Here is a 21,441-nt window from a genome sequence, read left to right on the forward strand (position 1 = left end):
TTTTTCCTTTACTGCAGGAGAAGGAAGGCATCCAGTGGGAGGCTAAAGAGGATAATTCAGAGGGTGAGGAGATCCTGGAAGAAGTTGGGGGAGACCCTGAAGAGGAAGATGACCACCATATGGAATTCTGTCGGGTCTGCAAGGATGGCGGGGAACTGCTCTGCTGTGACACCTGTCCTTCTTCTTACCATATCCATTGCCTCAACCCCCCCCTTCCAGAGATCCCCAATGGCGAGTGGCTCTGTCCCCGTTGCACGGTGAGTGACTGACCCCAGCCAGGGTGAGGGATGTGGGGAGGGTTTTACAAACCTTCTGTGTGTAGGCATCATGAGGCTGAGGTGCAGTAGAGATCGTTGGAGAACTGTACGCCTTTTAGCCCTGAGACAGTCGTTTTCCTTCCTCAGGTAGTCTTGGGAAAGGTATGACTGACTGACTTTGAACAGAGGAATTGATGGTTTGCCAGCTGTCTTGAGGGGGATGGTGCACTGTTCTTCTAGTCTAGTCCATCCCAGTTTTGCCACTCAGCCTTGGGGTCATGGTGGTTTAGAATGGTTAAAAGGGTCACTTATTGCTTTGGATTGCTTAAGAGGAATTCTGGGCTATAGGTTCTGTGGGTTTTCTGTTTCCTTGTTCTGGGTTATTGCTTTTTATTCCTCCTTTTTATTTTAGAGAGAGAAAAAAAACAAAAACCCATACATTGATTTGTTGTTTCACTTATTTATGCATTCATTTGGTTGATTCTTTTTTTTTTTTTAAATAGGTATTGCATGTTTTTTTTTTTTTTTTTTAAATATATTTTATTGATTTTTTACAGAGAGGAAGGGAGAGGGATAGAGAGCTAGAAACATCGATGAGAGAGAAACATCGATCAGCTGCCTCCTGCACACCTCCTACTGGGGATGTGCCCGCAACCACGGTACATGCCCTTGACCGGAATCGAACCCGGGACCCTTCAGTCCGCAGGCCGACGCTCTATCCACTGAGCCAAACCGGTTTCGGCCATTTGGTTGATTCTTATATGTGCCATGACTGGGGATCAAACGCACAACCTTGGCAAATTGGGATGATGCTCTAGCCAACTAAACTACCCGGCCAGGTTATTGTTGAAGTCTAGCTAGCTTTGTTAAGCAGATAGTAGTGATCATGTCACACAAGTCCTGGGAAAAGTCCAGAAATGGAGAGGGAATTCTATTCTCTTCCTAAAAGGGTCCTTGGATTACATCTTATTTGCAATGAGATTTTAATAATTCTTAGATAAGGTTGAGGCTGTGGGCTATACTATCTCCTCCCCATGGTAATGATTTGGTGTTGGATCATCTCTTTTTCTCTCAGTGTCCAGCTCTTAAGGGCAAAGTCCAGAAGATCCTAATCTGGAAGTGGGGTCAGCCACCATCTCCCACACCAGTGCCTCGGCCTCCAGATGCTGATCCCAATACTCCCTCCCCTAAGCCCTTGGAGGGGCGCCCGGAGCGACAGTTCTTTGTGAAATGGCAAGGCATGTCTTATTGGCACTGCTCCTGGGTGTCTGAACTGCAGGTAAACCTGGATAGGCCAGAGATGTGGGGGTTACAACAAAAAGGGTTGCGAGAACAGTCTCATGGGTAAGAGTGACTGCAGCTCCTTGGTGACCTCTTTCTTTCTGCTTGCAGTTGGAGCTGCACTGTCAAGTGATGTTTCGAAACTATCAACGGAAGAATGATATGGATGAGCCACCTTCTGGGGATTTTGGTGGTGATGAAGAGAAGAGCCGAAAGCGAAAGAACAAGGACCCTAAATTTGCAGAGATGGAGGAACGCTTCTATCGCTATGGGATAAAACCTGAGTGGATGATGATCCACCGAATTCTCAACCACAGGTACCAGTGGAGCTGGGCCCGACTGTGGTTGTCTTGGGCATATGGAAGGGTAGGCAGCATATTTACTGGGAGATTGCTGCCAAAGGGATTATGAAAATGGACATCACCGGTAACTTACACTTGGAAGAGATGCACAATCTATTGTTAATTAGCTCACTGAATCCTGGTATTTGAGCCATAGGAGACTATATATTAGAGATAACTTTTGGTTTAAAGACTGGTATAGTAGAGGCTCTAAATACATATCTGGCCCACCTCCAAGTCTGGTTGGAACATATGTTATTGGCAGTTTTTGAGAGGAAGGCTGATGTAAGAGGCGAGGAGGGTAGCCTTCTGGCTCTGAGGATTTCTCACCTTAACGTTGCAGTGTGGACAAGAAGGGCCATGTCCACTACTTGATCAAGTGGCGGGACTTGCCTTATGACCAGGCATCTTGGGAGAGTGAGGATGTGGAGATACAGGACTATGACTTGTTCAAGCAGAGCTATTGGAATCACAGGTGAGTCACTTTGGTGTGGAGTAAAGTTGCTTCTTATTGAGGACCCTAGACAGTGGTGTGATATCTGTCTTTTTCAGGGAGTTAATGAGGGGTGAAGAAGGGCGACCAGGCAAGAAGCTCAAGAAGGTGAAGCTAAGGAAGTTGGAGAGGCCTCCTGAAACTCCAACAGTTGATGTGAGTTGGGGCAGAAGCGGGAGGACACAAGTTATAGGGTAGGACAATGTATCGTGTGTGCTCCAGTCTAGTGATGATGCAAGTAATAAGTTTATAGCTGAGAATGCTTCATGAAGTCTGTTTGCTCTTTTCGTTGTCAGAAAAATAAAAGCATAGGAGGTGGTGGTGTTTTGTTTTTTTAATTGATTTTTAGAGAGAGAGAGAGAGAGAGAGAAACATTGTTTTTTCTACTTATTGATGCATTCATTGGTTATTTCTTGTATGTACCCTGGCTGGAGATGGAACATGCAACCTTTGCGTATTGGGACAATGCTCCAACCAACTCAGCTACCTGGCTAGGGCCAGGAGGTGGTGTTTTAAATGACTGAGGAAGTGTTGTGGGGGTGGGGGTGGGGCAATCATACAACCAAGCTTTTATGAAACATTGGAACCTGGGTCTTCTGATCCTTAATTCATGGCTCATTTCCTCTGGGGTGCCTGTGTATGAGATGTGAGGACGATTAAGGTTAAAAAGATGAATCTTGGGGGCAGCAGTGGGGATGGGGGAAATAGGATTATCTGGTGGATCCTGACTAGCAGAATTAATGTATTGCTAGGGAGGCTATGATATGTCTTTTCTCAGAACTCTGTGGGATCCCAAGACCTCTGTCTGCCTGATAAGTTATCAAACACAAAGTTACAATAACTGATGAGGATCTTTTTCTCCACAATTTTTTGTGGCTCCCCCACAAGGAGGATGTAATGAAAATGTGTGAGGAGGAGGCAGCTCTGTTATGAAAGGAAGGGAATCTCTTGCTAGCTTATGACTTCTTTATTTCATCCTTCAGCCAACAGTGAAGTATGAGCGACAGCCAGAGTACCTGGATGCCACAGGTGGAACCCTGCACCCGTATCAAATGGAGGGCTTGAATTGGTTGCGCTTCTCCTGGGCTCAGGGCACAGATACCATCTTGGCTGATGAGATGGGCCTTGGGAAAACGGTCCAGACAGCAGTCTTCCTGTATTCCCTCTACAAGGAGGTAGGAAAGTTGGGGCTGTTAGTTCTTTGTGTGGGGGTATTTTGTGTTCATGGTCTTCTCTTACACTCTGAGGAGAGAGAAGAAGGAAGAAAAAATGATTGCTAACCTTGAATGACAGTAGGATAGACACATGTACACAGAGAAAGATTTGGGGGCGTGGAGCCATGGGTAGGATTAGTGGTGGGTGCATAGAGCCTCTATGGATTCGTATTGAGATCAGCAGAATTGTGGGTGGAATTAGTATAGAAAGACTTAATGGAAGAGGTAATGTTTTGCTTTCTCTATAATGGCGGGTATGGCCTGTGGAAAGGAGTGGGCAAGGCGTTTTCATAAATAGAGAAGGTCAGGGTAGGAATGGCAGGCATACGCCAATACTTGGATAGTTTCTGGAGCATAGGGTAGAGGTGGGCTCTGGGGTTGTAGTGGAATGGGCCCTTTGTCCTTACTCTGTTCTTCGTTTCTTCTCAAAGGGTCATTCCAAAGGCCCCTTCCTAGTGAGTGCCCCTCTTTCTACTATCATCAACTGGGAGCGGGAGTTTGAAATGTGGGCTCCAGATATGTATGTGGTGACTTACGTGGGTGACAAAGACAGCCGGGCCATCATCCGAGAGAATGAGTTCTCTTTTGAAGACAACGCCATTCGTGGTGGCAAGAAAGCCTCTCGCATGAAGGTATCTCAGTGGAAGGGAGATCACTATCACTCTCAAGGGGGAGTTATGGGTTTTATTCGCCTCCTTGTGACTGGGTTCCTGGGATGAGGCCAAAAGGATGACAGCTGGAAGGAAGGAAAAGCCCCATAAGTCCCTTGAGTTTGCTGACACTGAAAAAGTTGAACATTAGTAACCAGGTTGCCGTCTTGTGCAGAAAGAGGCATCTGTGAAGTTCCATGTGCTGCTGACGTCCTATGAGTTGATCACCATTGACATGGCTATCTTGGGTTCTATTGACTGGGCCTGCCTCATTGTGGATGAAGCCCATCGGCTCAAGAACAACCAGTCTAAGGTGAGGGGGAAAGGAGGAGATTATGGCCTCCAGTGTTAATTTTTAATACCACTTACTCATAAGGGGAGACCTAGGAGGAGAGGAAAGGGAAAAACGGTCTTTGCTTTTCTCCATTACTGATAGCCCTTGGTGGCCAGGCCTTAAAAGAGAGGTGGAGTTGGGGGTGGGAAACAGAAGTATTAGGCAGTGAAAAAGCTTGGAGTTCTGCAGAGATGTAATGTACTATAGCCCTCATTTCATTGAGTTTCATCTCTCTCCATCCGCTTCACCAGTTCTTCCGGGTCTTAAATGGTTACTCACTCCAGCATAAGCTGTTGCTGACTGGGACTCCATTACAGAACAATCTAGAAGAGCTGTTTCATCTGCTCAACTTTCTCACCCCTGAGAGGTTCCAGTAAGTGTGTGTTAATGTATAATCGACTCATAATTCTGCTTCTGCTCTTCCTGTTGTCCATTTCTTATATCACTTTCCTTCCCCCTCTCCAACAATGTTTTCCTTTCTCTTTCTGAAGCAATTTGGAAGGCTTCTTGGAGGAGTTTGCTGACATTGCCAAGGAGGATCAGATTAAAAAACTGCATGACATGCTGGGGCCTCACATGTTGCGGCGGCTCAAAGCTGATGTGTTCAAGAATATGCCATCTAAGACAGAGCTGATTGTGCGTGTGGAACTGAGCCCTATGCAAAAGTGAGTCAGAAGGAACAAAATATTGACTCCATTTTGCAAATACTGTTAGACATCAGCCAGTCTGCAAAGTGTTTCTTTTACTTTCTTTTTAAATATATTTTATTGATTTCAGAGAGGAAAAGAAAAGAGAGAGGTGGAAACATCAATGATGAGAGAGAACCACCGATTGGCTGCCTCCTGCACGCCCCCAAGTGGGGATCGATCCTGAAACCTGACAGGGAAATTGAACCGTGACTTTCTGGTTCATAGGTTGATGCTCAACCACTGAGCCACACTGGCTGGGCAGCAAAGTGTTTCTTATTCCTCACCACACTCTGCTTCAAGGCATCTGGTGACAGGTGCAAGCAAGGCCTAAAGACATCTAATGCCGGGCAGCTGGAGTTCTTGGTTCTTTTTATTGTTTTTTTTTCTCTTGGTTCTTATGTAGTTAGTTATCCCTTATTTAAAATTATGGTGGTGGTAGTGCTTGTTAGGTTTCCTTAGACCCAAAGTGAGATATATTGGAAGGAAGACCTCAGATCTTAGGACTGCATTTTGAGCCATATGAAGACTTGAGTCTGACTTGCCTTCCACCCTTGCCCATGCAGGAAATACTACAAGTACATCCTCACTCGAAATTTTGAAGCACTCAATGCTCGAGGTGGTGGCAACCAGGTCTCTCTGCTGAATGTGGTGATGGATCTTAAGAAGTGCTGCAACCACCCATATCTCTTTCCCGTGGCTGCAATGGTATGTTGTGCCACCTCTTGTTCCTCCCTGGGTTGGAACTGCTCTGTTGGGCTTTCTTTCAGTGTTTTTTTCTTCTTTGCTTCTCTCCTCAGGAAGCCCCTAAGATGCCTAATGGCATGTATGATGGCAGTGCCCTAATCAGAGCATCTGGGAAATTATTGCTGCTGCAGAAGATGCTCAAGAACCTTAAGGAGGGTGGGCACCGTGTACTCATCTTCTCTCAGGTATTATATGGATTGAGCTGGGACCTTTAAGGGATAGCAGTAGACGCCCTCAGTGACATGAGGGAAAGAATTTTCATCTGACTTTCCCATAATTAAACTTGCTCCTTTTCTAGATGACCAAGATGCTAGACCTGCTAGAGGATTTTTTGGAACATGAAGGTTATAAATATGAACGTATTGATGGTGGAATCACTGGGAACATGCGTCAAGAGGCCATTGACCGCTTCAACGGTATGTGGGAAGGAGTGGCATAGTTCTAGGCATCCTCATTCACTGTGTCTTTAGACCAGTCACTTGCTCTTCTTGTGTATCTGCTTTTCTCTATAGTTTTGGGTCTTTGTCAATTCATATGAAAAATAAATTTTTAAAAATGTTTTGATTGGAAGAATGTATTGGACTATTCCTAGGAAGTTTTTTTCTTTGAAGTCTTCATTCTTTTGCCTGAAAGAATATTTTCTTTAATCGTCCTCATTGTATCTTGAGGCCCAGGAGGGACCAGGATTTATCCAAGTACTTATCACAAGTTAGTGGCAGACCTGTTTCAGTAGCCACCACTTCTTTCATTTTATTGTGTTTTTTTTTTAATTCTCATCTGAGGACATACTTAGAGGGAAGGGGGAGAGAGAAAGAGAGAGAGACAAACATTGATCAGCTACCTTCCATACACTTTCTGACTGGGCATCAGACCTGAAACCCAGGTACGTGCCCTCACTGGGACTTGAACCAGCAACCTTTTGGTGCATGGGACGACGCTCAACCAACTGAGCCACTCTTTCTGGGCAGTACCTCTTCTTTTTAAAAAATAATGTTAGACTTAACAAAAAGTTTCAAAAATAGTACAGAGAATTCATGTATACTCTTCATCCTGCTTCTCTTAATACGTTATATAACCACAGTACAATTCTCAAAATCAGGACATTAGCACTGGTATTATATTGTTAAATAAACTATAGACTCTAATTGAAATGTCATCAGTTTCCCCCCTAATGTCCTTTTAGTATTTTAGGATCCAAGTCCAGATTCGGCATTGATTAAGTTGTTGATTCTTTTCCTGTATGTGACAGTTCTTCATTCTTTCCATTTCTTTCATGACATTGATACTTTTGATGATTACTGGTCAGCTATTTGTGGAATGTCAGTTTTCTTAAGACTAGATTGAGATGAGACATGTTGGGCAAGAATACTAAGAAGCGATGCTGTGTCCTTTTCAATGCGTCATATTGAGGGAGAGGACATGATGATGTGAATGTCTCATTGTTGGTGATGGTAACCTTGACCACTTGTTCAGGTGGTGTCTGCTGAGTTTCTCCACTGTAAAGTTACTTTTCTCCCCATTGTAGTTGATAAATATCTTGAGAGATGTTTGAGACTCTGGTGATATCCTGCTTCTCCTTAAACTTTCATGCTGATTTTATTTTATTATTATTATTTTTTCATGCTGATTTTAGTATCCATCGGTGGACCTTGCTTACAATGATTATTTCTGCGGTGTTGGCTCATGAGGTTTTATATTTCTGAAATTCCTTCTACATTTGTTAATTGGAATTCATTAGACACTTCTAATGATGTTTTTGTTTTTTTTCTTAGCACCGGGTGCTCAACAGTTCTGCTTCTTGCTTTCCACTCGAGCTGGGGGCCTTGGAATAAATTTGGCCACTGCTGACACAGTCATTATCTATGACTCTGACTGGAACCCCCATAATGACATTCAGGTGAGCAGAGGTAGCAGCCTTGGTATACAGTAACTTACTAGAAGTGAGGGCTCCACCATCTGGAATTAGTTGTTTTCAGGGGAAAACAATAGATTCTTTTTATGTCTTTTACTGTATTGTAAGCCAGAAATTTTGGGTTATCTGTGGTTCTATTTTTGGTAACATGATAGAGGGTGGTGTCTGGGGACAGTGATACAAAAGGAAGTTCTGTATGAAGGCAAGCTGCAGCTCCTGCCTAGTGCTGGAATTTGTTTATAATGTAGAACTCTCGGCAAGAGTGAAAGCAGAAAAGTGTGGTTACTTTAATTTCTGGCTTCATTCTGTGCCCTCCTCCAGGCCTTTAGCAGAGCTCATCGTATTGGGCAAAATAAGAAGGTGATGATCTATCGGTTTGTGACCCGTGCGTCAGTGGAGGAGCGTATCACGCAGGTGGCAAAAAAGAAGATGATGCTGACGCATCTAGTGGTTCGGCCTGGGCTGGGCTCCAAGACTGGATCTATGTCCAAACAGGAGCTTGATGACATCCTCAAGTTTGGCACTGAGGAATTATTCAAGGATGAAGCCACAGATGGAGGTGAGCTAGTCAGGAACTTGTTTTGGTTTGGGGCTTGGCCTCTAAAGGGTATCTTTGATACCTAGGGTCCTGGGACTTGGACCTAGGGTCCTGTGGAACTTGCTTTTTCTACTGCAGCTGCTGAAGCTGACTTTGGGCATATGGATCCTTGATTCTTTATAGGAGGAGACAACAAGGAGGGAGAGGATAGCAGTGTTATCCACTATGATGATAAGGCCATTGAACGACTGCTGGACCGTAACCAGGATGAGACTGAAGACACAGAATTGCAGGGCATGAATGAATATTTGAGCTCATTTAAAGTGGCTCAGTATGTAGTGCGGGAAGAAGAAATGGGGGTGAGTATGAGTCCAAGGCATTGCTTTGCTTGGTGGTTGATCCAAAATTGGAACTGAGACCAGGATGGTATTTGAAACAGGAAGAAAATATCTGTAGGCAAATTAGTACATTGATGAGTTGAATATATGTCTTCTTTTGAAAATAAATACTATAACATGAGTAATCACATTTTTATCTTTGCTGTGACTGTCAGGAAACCCACAGTTTTTACACTCAAAACAGATATATTAGGTCTTTATCAGAATCTCATTTTCTCTTAGGTATTTTGTTAATCCTACAAGTAAACTTTGTTTGCTTTTTTTAAAAAAATATATTTTATTGATTTTTTTACAGAGAGGAAGGGAGAGGGATAGAGAGTTAGAAACATCGATGAAAGAGAAACATTGATCAGCTGCCTCCTGTACACCCCCTACTGGGGATGTGCCTGCAACCAATGTACATGCCCTTGGCCGGAATTGAACCTGGGACCCTTCAATCCGCAGGCCGATGCTCTATCCACTGAGCCAAACCGGTTAGGGCTGTTTGCTTTTTTTTTCAATCTTCACCTAAGAATATTTTTTCCATTGACTTTTTTTTAGAAAGTGGGGGGAGAGAGAGAGGAAGGGAGGGAGGGAGAAGAGGGCGGGGGGAGAGAGAGAGAGAGGTGAGAGAGACATCGATTGGTTGCCTTGTGCTCATGGGTGAGGGTGAGGGTGAACCTGCAACCGAGGTATGTGGAGGTATGTGCCCTATACTGGGAATCAAACCTTGGATCCTTCATCTGCTGGTTGATGCTCTAACCACTGAGCAAAACTGACAGGGCTTGTTTGCTATTTTTCAAGTCTATTTGGAGAAAAGACAGGAAATAAGATACATACCTGGACAGCCTGTCTCTCTGTGCCTTTTATTTATTTATTTATTTATTTATTTATTTATTTATTTTTAAAATATATTTATTTGTTACAGAGAGGAAGGAAGAGGGATAGAGAGTTAGAAACATCGATGGGAGAGAAACATCGGTCAGCTGCCTCTTGCACACCTCCTACTGGGGATGTGCCCGCAACCAAGGTACATGCCCTTGACCGGAATCGAACCTGGGACCCTTCAGTCCGCAGGCCGACGCTCTATCCGCTGAGCCAAACCGGTCAGGGCTATTTATTTATTTTTTAAAAAAATATATTTTATTGATTTTTTACAGAGAGGAAGGGAGAGGGATAGAGAGTTAGAAACATCGATCAGCTGCCTCCTGCACACTCCCCACTGGGTATGTGCCTGCAACCAAGGTACATGCCCTTGACCGGAATCGAACCTGGGTCCCTTGAGTCCGCAGGCCGACGCTCTATCCACTGAGCCAAACCGGTCAGGGCTCTCTGTGCCTTTTAAAACATTAGAATTGTTGTTTTCCCTTTTTTCCACTTCCCTTCTTTTTCTTGGTCTTTTTAAGTAAAAAAGAAAACAAAAACCAGAAAAATACTAAAACAGTAATAAAATGTGTGGCATCTGTAATAATTTGTTCTCCCAAATGATAATGTTGGGTGTAAAATGAAAATAATTTGCCTTCTCCGATGGTCCTCTTTAAACCATGCAGCTCATGGTTCTTTGAATTGACATAGGTTACTGTGGTCTTTACCATTTTTTCTCAAACTTTCAACTGAGAACTATCCCTCTTGCTGTGTTTTTCTGATATGTATCTATTATCTTTGTCCTTGAAGGTGATGCTACTAACCTTAGTTATGTGTAACTGGTTGAAAAGCCTGACATAGGTCTCTAGATTCAATCAAAACGGCCCTCCTGAAGGTGCTCCACAGCACGTGATTGGGAAGGGAGTGGTGGTACTCTCCCTCCCATTGATAACCTCTGCTAAGGATTACACAGGTATATAAATGGCCTTCTTATTAGTGGCTGTAGCTGCTGTTTATTATATTTTAAAATTTTATTTTTTGATTAGATAGTAATTCACATGGTTCAAGATTCAAAAGATACAAAGTTATCTCTCTCACCCCTGTCTGGCTACCTAGTTCCTTCCCTCCTTAGGGATAACTTATGTGTCCGTTTTTTTGTTTTTGTTTTTAATTCTTTGTTTTTTTAATATATTTTTATTGATTTCAGAGAGGAAGGGAGAGGGAGAGAGAGATAGAGACATCAATATTGAGAGAGAATGATCAATCAGCTGCCTCCTGCACGCCCCCCTACTAGGGATCGAGCCCACAACCCAGGCATGTGCCCCAACTGGGAATCAAACCATGACCTCCTGGTTTACAGTTTGATGCTCAACCACTGGTCAAGCTCAGTTTCCTATATATCTTTCTAAACGTGTTTTATGTACATAGAAGTTAAATATATATTCATCCATGCACACACATAAACATACACACAAGCGCATTTTCTCTTTTCCTTTTAAACACAAAAGTAGCTGTTTTTTTATTGTTGTTAATTATCACCCGAGAATATTTTTCCATTGATTTTTATATTTTTATTTTTTAAAATATTTTTATTGATTTCAGAGAGGAAGGGAGAAGAAAAGATAGAAATATCAATGATGAGAGAGAATCACTGATCAGCTGCCTCCTGCACAACCCCCTACTGGGGATCAAGCCTGCAACCTGGGCATATACCCTGACCAGGAATTGAACCATGACCTCCTGGTTCATAAGTGGACACTGAACCACTGAGCAACTCCTACTGGCTTTCCATTGAATTTTATTTATTTATTTATGTGTTGTTGTTTTTCCCCCACTGATTTTTAGAGAGTAGAATGGAGAGGGAGAGACAGAGAAACATTGATGTGAGAGAGACACATTGATTGGTTACGTCCTCCGCATGCACTCCCTGATCAGGGCTGGAGATTGAGCCTGCAACCGAGGTACGTGCCATTGACTGAAATTGAACCCAGGACTCGTCAGACCAACGCTCTCTCCACTGAGCCAAATCGGCTATGGTGAAAGTAGTTACATAATGTTCTCTACCTTGCTTTTGTCTACTTAATAAATCTGGAAGATGTAGAATAGGCAGCACATAAACTCTCCAACTTTCCCCCCACTGCATAGTATATCATTGTTTGAAAGTACCATAATTTATTTTTTAAAATTGAGGTATAACTGACATATAATGTTAGTTTCAGGTGTGCAGCATAATAATTTGTTAATTTGTGTATATATTGTGAAATGAACACAATAAATCTGGTTAATATCTATTGCGATATAGTTAAAATTTTTTTTTTCTTCTGAGAGACTTTTAAGACTGACTTTCTCAGCAACTTTCAAATATGTAATATAGTATCATTATAGTCACCATGCTGTACATTATATTCCCATGACTTATTTATTTTATAATTGGAAGTTTGTACCTTTTGACCCCTGCATCCACCCCAAACCCCAACATTTATTAATTTAATAATGATGGACGTTTAGGTTGTTTTTAATATTATGCTAGTAGCAGCAGTTTAATTATTTTTAAAAAATTGTTATTTTTATTGATTTCAAAGATGAAGGGAGAGGGAGAGAAAGAAACATCGATGATGGAACGGAATCATTGATTGGCTGCCTCCTGCACTTCCCACATTGGGGATCGAGCCCACAACCCGGGCATATGCCCTGACCAGGAAGTGAACCATGACTTCCTGGTTCATAGGGCAATGTTCAACCACTGAGCCATGCCAGCTGGGCTAATCTATATATATAAAAACCTAAGCGACTGAATGAACAAACAACCAGTTGTTATAACGCACACTGACCACCAGGGGGAAGGCGCTCAATGCAGGATTTGCCCCTTGGTGGTCAGTGTGCTCCCATAGCCAACCTCTTGTGGCCCGCCAACCTTTTTCGGTCCCTCCCCACTGGCCGACAGGCCCTGATAGGCTGATCAGGACTGGGCAAGAAGGCCCGATCAGCCCTGATGATCACTAGCCAGGCCAAGGGACCCCACCCATGCACGAATTCGTGCACTGGGCCTCTAGTTCTAATAAAAGGGATTTGGAATCAGTTAGTGATCCTGAAATGTCTGAAAAAGTAACAAGACTTTCAGAGGAGCATAAACATTACAGGGACATAAGATGATATATGCAGGTGTCCCCCCAAAAATGTATACACACTTTGAATGATTACAAAGTCAGTATTTATTAACATATAGTTCACTTTTGAATTTAAAAGAATCTACAGAGCCCTAGCCAGTTTGGCTCAGTGGATAGAGTGTCGGCCTGTGGACTCAAGGGTCCCAGGTTCGATTCCGGTCAAGGGCATGTACCTTGGTTGCCGGCACATCCCCAGTGGGGCATGGGCAGGAGGCAGTTGATTGATGTTTCTCTCTCATCGATGTTTCTAACTACCTCTCTCCCTTCCTCTCTGTAAGAAGTCAATAAAATATATTTTAAAAAAAGAGAATCTACAGAAATGAATAATTAAAATTTTATTGATTTCTGAGAGGAAAGGAGAGGGATAGAGATGGAAACATCAGTGATGAGAGAGAATCATTGCTTGGCTCCTTCCTGCAAACTCCCTACGGGGGATTGAGCCCACAATCTGGGCATGTGCCCTGACCAGGAATTGGCAATTGTGACCTCCTTGTTCATAGGTCCATGTTCAACCACTGAGCCACACAGGCCAGGCAGTAATTTTTTTTTCTTCCCAATGTCTGTTTTCAAACTGATGACCGTTCTATTCTGGCCCAGGCACTGCTGATGACTGGTGCCAGTTTTGTACCATAAACTTGATTATGTATTCCCATAAAAAAATGGCACTTTATGATAAATCATCTTTGTTCAAAGCTTAGTCTGGCTTCATCCATTATTTCAAACCAGTTAAACCTGAAAAGGAGTTTAAATTTAAGTGAGTTGTTACCTGTTAAAGTGTGCATACAATTTTTTGGGGTACCCTATATGTGTAATTCTGTTTTTTGCACACATTTGGTAAACATGAAGTTTAGAAGAGCATAACTGTCCTACTTTATCTGTTGTGAAAATCTTTTGCAGGATTTCAGGAGTGGCTCCATTCTGTCTTGATAAGGCTCTAACCTCTCTTCTCTATATTTGCTGTCTCCCAACTGTGTATGTGTCAATAAAAAGCATAGAAGAAAACACACTATCTCTTTACCCGTCTCTTGTGATAATGGCTCCATTCCATGTTTTTCTTTAGTTATGTTGACTGCTGATCGGCACATAATTATGAGGAGCCATGTTGTGTCACTTCAATTTCTTTTAAGTTCTTAGGTTCAAGCAGGCACACCAAGTATTTCAGATCCCAGTCATGCAAAGGAGCTAGCAGAATGGGAACTGTGAGGACCAGGGGTAGCTGGTGGTGCTGACTTCAGCACTCCTGAGTCCTGGCCCTCCCTCTGTCCCAGGAGGAAGAGGAGGTAGAACGGGAAATCATAAAACAGGAAGAAAGTGTGGATCCTGACTACTGGGAGAAATTGCTGCGGCACCATTATGAGCAGCAGCAAGAAGATTTGGCCCGAAATCTGGGCAAAGGAAAAAGAATCCGTAAACAGGTCAACTACAATGATGGCTCGCAGGAGGACCGAGGTGTGTGTGGCCGGCCCCGCCCCCCACCCATGGGCCGTTCCACTAGAGCAGTGGGCCCCGCTCATCTGCCCTCTCTCCCTCCAGATTGGCAGGACGACCAGTCCGACAACCAGTCCGATTATTCAGTGGCCTCAGAGGAAGGTGATGAAGACTTCGATGAACGTTCAGAAGGTGAGGGCTATGCTTCTTTTCTTGTTTATATATTGCTTTGTCTAATATCCTACCAGTATCACTCATGCATTTTTTTCTTCTTGCAGCTCCCCGCAGGCCCAGTCGCAAGGGCCTGCGGAATGATAAAGATAAGCCATTGCCTCCTCTGTTGGCCCGTGTGGGTGGGAATATTGAAGTAAGTGCTGTATGATTCTAGGGAGGGGTGGGTTAGTGCTGATATTGGGTCTTTGGTGGAATAAGACCTGCTCCCTCTCACCTAGGTTCCTTCTCCCCCTAGGTACTTGGTTTTAATGCTCGGCAGCGAAAAGCCTTTCTTAATGCAATTATGCGATATGGGATGCCACCTCAGGATGCTTTTACCACTCAGTGGCTTGTGAGAGATCTGCGAGGCAAATCAGAGAAAGAGTTCAAGTAAGTTGAGAGATGGAATAGGATTGACATAGTGCAAGGGCTTCTATAGCACTAGTCCAGCTGTTCAGGGAAATGGGCTGTTTCCTCTGATGAAGTTGGCAGGTGAAGCTCTTAGTAATAAGGTTGTGTTCCTATCTGGGACATGGCATGGAGTTTGGCCACCAGCCTTCACTGTGTGACGGGCTTTACCTCAGGATGAAGCCATAGTCGTCTGGGATAATACCTAATTGGTGGTGTGGAAAAAGCTGATCTAGGAGTTGGCATAATCGCTGTTTAACTCATTTCTCTATTTCTTCACTACAGGGCTTATGTCTCTCTTTTTATGCGGCATTTATGTGAGCCAGGAGCAGATGGGGCTGAGACCTTTGCTGATGGTGTCCCCCGAGAAGGCCTGTCTCGCCAGCATGTTCTTACTAGGATTGGTGTCATGTCCTTGATTCGCAAGAAGGTGAGCCCTGAGCTTCTCTCCATTGTTCAGGGTTTCTAGGGGAAACGAGAGCCATAGGAAAGGAACCTAGAGCTGGAATTGGATCTTCAGCATCTTGTCCTGTTGCTGCAGGTTCAGGAGTTTGAGCATGTTAATGGACGCTGGAGTATGCCTGAACTCGCTGAAGTAGAGGAAAACAAGAAAATGTCCCAGCCAGGGTCACCTTCCCCAAAGACACCTACACCCTCCACTCCAGGGGACACACAACCCAATACTCCTGCACCTGTCCCACCAGCTGGTAAGTCTGCCTGTACTGTCATTTCTGTTCCCCTGTTCTTGTCCTGGCCTATGCTTTCTCTGCTCACCTGTGCTCAGTATAACAGGGGAGTCTGGCAGGACACACAGCAACCTCCCTCTCAGTTTAGGAGGGCCGTCCTGAGTATAGGGCTGGCTCTTAAAGGCACGAGAGGACAATTTAAGATAAGCCAGACTGAGAAGATATGGCATTCTCTCTGATCTAGGACCTTCTTCCTAATCAGTTGTCTTCTATTGGTTGCAGAGGATGGGATAAAAATAGAGGAAAACAGCCTCAAAGATGAAGAGAGTGCAGAAGGAGAAAAGGAGGTTAAATCTGCAGCACCTGAGGCTGCTGTTGAGGTAAGAGATGGTTGTGGCTGGATGCCATACCAAAGGCAGATGGATAAACCCACTCCTTTTCATTGCTGGCCTGTCTGCTTCATCTTTTGTCTTTTTTCCTTTAAGTGTCCACAGCCCCCTGCCCCTGCCTTGGAGGATGAAAAGGTCCTTGTTGAACCTCCTGAGGGAGAGGAGAAAGTAGAAAAGGCAGAGGTGAAGGAGAGGACAGAGGAACCCATGGAGACAGAATCCAAAGGTATCCACATTTTTAAGCACTACAGATCCCTGTGTAAATAAATTGCTCATGGACATCCAGCCAGGCTGTAGGATGTCTGGAGGAAGTAACACACTGAAGAATCCCGTACCCCACTTATGACATCTTTTAAGGTTTTAATCATAAAGATTTTGGTTTAGGATTGTTCCAGTTGGATATAGTGTGGAACAGCGGAGAACATTCTTCTTTAGATACATTCTCAATGTGATCTGTTCCTTCCAGGTGTTGCTGATGTGGAGAAGGTGGAGGAGAAGTCAGCAATAGATCTGACTCCCATTGTGGTGGAGGACAAAGGTTGGTGTTTGAAGAAGCTGATTGTAGTTTGGGACGACTCTAAAACTAGAAGCAAGGACTTTATCTCTGGGACACCCCCCTTCCAACCTCCACCCTTCCTATCCACACCCATATATCCATTATCCCAAGTGACTACTCCATTTGTCCCCACATTTAGTTGTCATTGGGCCAGTGGCACCTTTTCTGGGTTTGAGAAACACCTGTGTGGAGAAAGGGTGGAGGTGGATGATATCTTGTAGCACATAGTGCTATGGATAAGGGCCACAGTGTCTGGAGCTAACATTTTTCTCCTGCATATCCTGTAGAAGAGAAGAAAGAAGAAGAAGAGAAAAAAGAGGTGATGCTTCAGAATGGAGAGACTCCCAAGGACCTGACTGATGAGAAGCAAAAAAAAAACATTAAACAGCGTTTCATGTTCAACATTGCAGATGGTGGTTTTACTGGTATGAAAATGAGGGACCCACTGAGGTTACAAGGATCTGATGTGAAATTATGGTTGTTATTAGAAACCAGGGTACAGTGATTTAACCTCTAGTAGATGAGGAAAGCTAGGCTGATTGCATTCTCCTCTGGGTTCCATGTTAGAAAGCCACAGGCATAGTATTAAAATGGTATCAGGGGGACAGGAATAAATAGTATTTTCAATTCTCACAGATGTGTGCCTTTCTTTTTCTCCTCAACCTTGCTTAAATTCCTCTTTAGAGTTGCACTCCCTTTGGCAGAATGAAGAGCGTGCAGCCACAGTCACCAAGAAGACTTACGAGATCTGGCATCGACGGCATGACTACTGGTTGCTGGCTGGCATCATAAAGTATCCTTTTCCTGAGTCTGGGTTGTGATTCTTAGTGAAGGTTTCTGAAGATTCCACAGACTGAGGTTCTTACTTTCCTTGTTTTGTTTTTCCTGAGCAATTTTCCAATAGCCATGGCTATGCCCGGTGGCAGGACATCCAGAATGACCCACGCTATGCCATCCTCAATGAGCCTTTCAAGGGTGAAATGAACCGTGGCAATTTCTTAGAGATCAAGAATAAGTTTCTAGCACGAAGGTTTAAGGTGAGCAGGATGGGGAGGAATACCATGTTGAAGTGGCAGCCCTTCAAGTACAGAAGGGACTGCAAAGGAGGGAGTCTGTTCATTCAACCATACTGTTTATTGTGTTCTGTGTGCTGAACTTTTGTATTCTGTGAAAGGCTTTGTTTCTAAGTATCTTCAGTGTTAAAGATCAAGACATACAGACTTGAAAATTAACTAGCTGTTCAAAGGCTGAAGATGATTGTCTAATGAATGACGCAGACTCTAGTGTAGTGGGTGTGTTAGGGAACACTGTAGGGTTGGAGTGTTCAGGAAAGATACAGAGGTGGATTGAGTTGGCTCTCCGAGGAGCCAGGGCTGTAGTGGGCTGGTGGTACTTTATTCTGGGTCTGAGAGTACCTGTGTGGATAAGGGGAGGAGTGGATTCTAAAAGAAGATGCAAAGTAGAGAGCTCTATTTTCAGAATCACTAGGGCTAAGAAGCCCAGGACTGGAGGAAGTCTTACACAGAAATTAGCAAACATGTATTGAGAACACCTGTGTGCAGACCATCAAAATGGGAAAATGGGATACCATGAAGACAAGACATGTGGCTTTAAACCCAAGTACAATTTGTGGAGTAAGAAATGTACACTAATAGCCCTAGCTGATTTGGCTCGGTGGATAGAGCATCAGCCTACGGACTGAACGGTCCCGGGTCCGAATCCAGTCAAGGGCACATGTTTGGGTTTTGGGCTCAATCTCCCGTAGTGGGTGTGCATGAGGCAGCTGATGAATGATTCTCTCTCATCACTGATGTTCTCTTTTCCTCTCCCTCTACCAAAAAATATATATATATATATATATATATACATATATATATATATATATATATATGTGTGTGTGTGTAAAAAGAAATGTATACTAATAAAACTTCAAACATTATGTACCAAGCAATGAGTGGCACAAGGATACAAAGACAGATAAGGCATAGTGCCTGTTCTCAAGGTGCTTTCAGTTTAAAGCAGAGGCAAATATGGGATTAAGTGAATGCCATTCTGGGTATTGGGAGGGAAACTGCTGAATCCATAAGAAACTTATCCAGCCCTAACCGGTTTGGCTCAGTGGACAGAGCATCGGCCTGTGGACTGAAGGTTCCCAGGTTCGATTCCGGTCAAGAGTATGTACCTTGGTTGCGGGCACATCCCCAGTAGGGAGTGTGCACTGTGTTTCTCTCTCATCGATGTTTCTAACTTTCTATTCCTCTCCCTTTCTCTCTGTAAAAAATCAATGAAATGTATTAAAAAGAAAAGAAAAAGTTTTCCAGATGGAATTTGGGGAGTGAGGAGAGAGTTCACAAATGGCTGCATGGGGAATTAAGTTTTGATGAATGTAATATAGAGATTGGAATGGATAGAAACAGAAGGCTACACTAAAACGGATTAAACCGAGCAAAGACATAGAGGCAGCAGAGCTTAGGGTGTTTGGAAGCAAGTTGGCCCACTTGGGTTATAGAAAACACTTGTGGGAGGTTGTAGAGAGAGGTAAGGGCTAGAGGTCAGTAGGTAAGTTTTTGGCACTGGATAAGAGTATGGACTTTACCCTATAGTTAAATGGGTAGCCATTAAAGGTTTGTGAAGAGTTTTGATATGACCAAAGGAAATGGAAACAATATTCATGAAATTCTAGAACTACTAGAGGCCTGATACACGGAATTTGTGCAAGGGCAAGGGGCTCGGCCCTTGAAGCCCTGGCTGCCTCTTGGCCTCGCCCACTCGTTCTGAAAGATCGTTCAGCCATCTGGACTAATTTGCATATTAGCTCTTTATTATATAGTATCATATTGTGAGTTAGTAAGGGCTGAGCTATGTATGATGCTGGTTGTGGAAAATGAAAAGGATATGGTAAAGGAAATAAAAGAATTTATGGAATTAACTGATTTATTGTAGGGGTCAGTAAACCTTTTCTATTAAAAGGCCAGAAAGTAACTATTTTGGGCTTTTGTGGATATATGATCTTTGTTGCAAATACTCAACTCTGTGGTAGCATGAAAGCAGTCATGGGTGATAAACGAATAAGTATGAATGTGTTCCAATAAAACTATTTGTCAACACTCAAATTTGAACTTCATATAATTTTTATGAAATGCCACAAACTATTTTCACTTTTCAGCTATTTAAAAGATGTAAAATAAAAATTCTTAGCTCTTGGGCCATACACAAATAGGCAACAGACCCCATTTGGCCCCCAGGCCATAGTTTGCTGACCCGTCTCTTATTGGATTTGAGATACAAAGGAATAAGCCTTCAAAAATAACTGAAGCTTTGAGCCTGAGTCACTGAGAAAATTTATCATTGGCAGATCAGGGAAGTGAGGAGGAGAGGGAACAGTTTGTAGAAAAGAGGAAGTTCAGTTTTAGGCAAGTCAATTGGTGTTTCTCACCAGTAAATAACCCTCCCACTACCTGTGCCACCATAAGCAAGTGGGATCAAAGAGTGATCATCATACTTGAGTGGAATCAGAACAATCAGTGCTTGACCTGCAGGTTTGAAAAGCATCAAATCATTTGCATATAAGTTCTGGCTGACCTAGGAGAGGAAGAGATCTCTTGGGAGAAGACTTTAAAAGAACAGCAGCATGTCAAGGGCTGATCCTAGAAAAAGCTAGTTTGGGGCAGGAAGAGGGAGTTGGTGAAGGAGAACAGGGTATATGGATTGAAAGTGGATGTTTGGTCTGTTTGGAGGTAAATTAGTAGGCCCTGCTGGAGCCAAATCTTGTGGAAGAAACAACAGCCCATTATCCTCATACTTTCCTTTTTCCTGATCCCTAATGCATTCTCTCTACCAGTGGATGCGTGAGCAAATTAAGTGTCATAACTTCTGAATCAATATTCTGTCTCTTGGAATATATTTCAAAGACCCTTTTACACAGCTCCATCAGGTGACAGCTACAAGAGTATGTTGCAGTATGATTTTTGGTGTTGGGGCCTGGAAGCAACCTAGCTGTTTGAAATTGGGAGTGTGGATAGATAAAATATGGATTCACATCATGGAGCACTAAGCAACAGCTAGAAGCAACAAAATGCATAACAACATAAATGGACACTTTAAGAAGATATGTAGTGGGGAAAGGAAGAAAAGCATTTTATATATGTAGAACATTCTGTAAATTAGAAATGTGCACAAACTTCAAGAACACCCACCAAAAGACACACAGTAAGTATATTAGAAGGGTTACCTATTGGTGAAGGGAAGGAATAGAAGTGAGATATGAGACAAAGGAAGCAACAAAAAAGTTTTGAGAATTTTATTTTTTTAAGAGGAAGGGAGAGGGAGAGAGAAACATTGATGTGAGAGCAAGACATCAATTAGCTGCCTCCTGCATGCCCCTTATGGGGGATCAAGCCTGCAACCTGGACATGTGCCCTGACTGGGATCGAACCCGCAACCTTTTGGTGCACGGGACAACGCCCAAACAACTGAGCTATACTGGCCAGGGCCAAAAGTAATTTTATAAAGAGTAAAACAACTGAAATGATATGATGTAGATATATCCATGGAATGAACTACCATGCAAACCATTAAGAATCGTCTTTTATGAAGTGCAGCTAAGAACAAAGGAAGATGCTTACTATGTATCTTTTAGTGAAACATAATATAGATATGTATTTATAGTTTTAATTATGTAAAAAATACTTATGGAAATAAAAATCTCAGAATGCTAACAGTATCTCTAGGAGGTAAGATTATTTGTGATTCTAATTTTTTATACATTCTGAGAGACCCATCAGAAATAAGCAGTAGCCCTAGCTGGTTTGGATCAGTGGTTAGAGCGTTGGCCCATGGACTGAAGGGTTGTGGGTTTGATTCTGGTCAAGGGCATGTACCTTTGTTGCAGGCTCAATTC

General features: G+C 43.2%; 1 protein-coding gene across 12 annotated transcripts in view; it reads left to right on the forward strand.

Annotated features, from left to right (window-relative positions):
* The window catches only part of CHD4 (chromodomain helicase DNA binding protein 4), a 31,489-nt gene that overhangs the window by 7,352 nt on the left and 2,696 nt on the right, over window positions 1-21,441 (forward strand). For 6 of the 12 annotated variants that reach the window (XM_080661395.1, XM_080661399.1, XM_080661393.1 and 3 more), the window contains 28 exons: window positions 18-257; window positions 1,333-1,536; window positions 1,650-1,855; window positions 2,223-2,354; window positions 2,432-2,528; window positions 3,356-3,547; window positions 4,018-4,218; window positions 4,412-4,549; window positions 4,822-4,943; window positions 5,062-5,235; window positions 5,823-5,964; window positions 6,057-6,188; window positions 6,302-6,419; window positions 7,776-7,900; window positions 8,237-8,474; window positions 8,637-8,812; window positions 14,130-14,310; window positions 14,395-14,481; window positions 14,568-14,656; window positions 14,759-14,892; window positions 15,196-15,340; window positions 15,452-15,617; window positions 15,879-15,976; window positions 16,082-16,211; window positions 16,452-16,523; window positions 16,829-16,966; window positions 17,226-17,334; window positions 17,446-17,578. In XM_080661395.1, the coding sequence (XP_080517521.1) occupies window positions 18-257; window positions 1,333-1,536; window positions 1,650-1,855; window positions 2,223-2,354; window positions 2,432-2,528; window positions 3,356-3,547; window positions 4,018-4,218; window positions 4,412-4,549; window positions 4,822-4,943; window positions 5,062-5,235; window positions 5,823-5,964; window positions 6,057-6,188; window positions 6,302-6,419; window positions 7,776-7,900; window positions 8,237-8,474; window positions 8,637-8,812; window positions 14,130-14,310; window positions 14,395-14,481; window positions 14,568-14,656; window positions 14,759-14,892; window positions 15,196-15,340; window positions 15,452-15,617; window positions 15,879-15,976; window positions 16,082-16,211; window positions 16,452-16,523; window positions 16,829-16,966; window positions 17,226-17,334; window positions 17,446-17,578 (4,119 nt within the window). Of the gene's footprint in view, window positions 1-17; window positions 258-1,332; window positions 1,537-1,649; window positions 1,856-2,222; window positions 2,355-2,431; window positions 2,529-3,355; window positions 3,548-4,017; window positions 4,219-4,411; window positions 4,550-4,821; window positions 4,944-5,061; window positions 5,236-5,822; window positions 5,965-6,056; window positions 6,189-6,301; window positions 6,420-7,775; window positions 7,901-8,236; window positions 8,475-8,636; window positions 8,813-14,129; window positions 14,482-14,567; window positions 14,657-14,758; window positions 14,893-15,195; window positions 15,341-15,451; window positions 15,618-15,878; window positions 15,977-16,081; window positions 16,212-16,451; window positions 16,524-16,828; window positions 16,967-17,225; window positions 17,335-17,445; window positions 17,579-21,441 lie in introns of all 12 variants that reach the window. The other 6 variants (XM_080661396.1, XM_080661389.1, XM_080661394.1 and 3 more) reach the window with 2 other exon arrangements.

The sequence above is a fragment of the Plecotus auritus genome (genome assembly GCF_963455305.1).
Source record: "Plecotus auritus genome assembly, chromosome: 3".
Lineage (NCBI taxonomy): Eukaryota > Metazoa > Chordata > Mammalia > Chiroptera > Vespertilionidae > Plecotus > Plecotus auritus.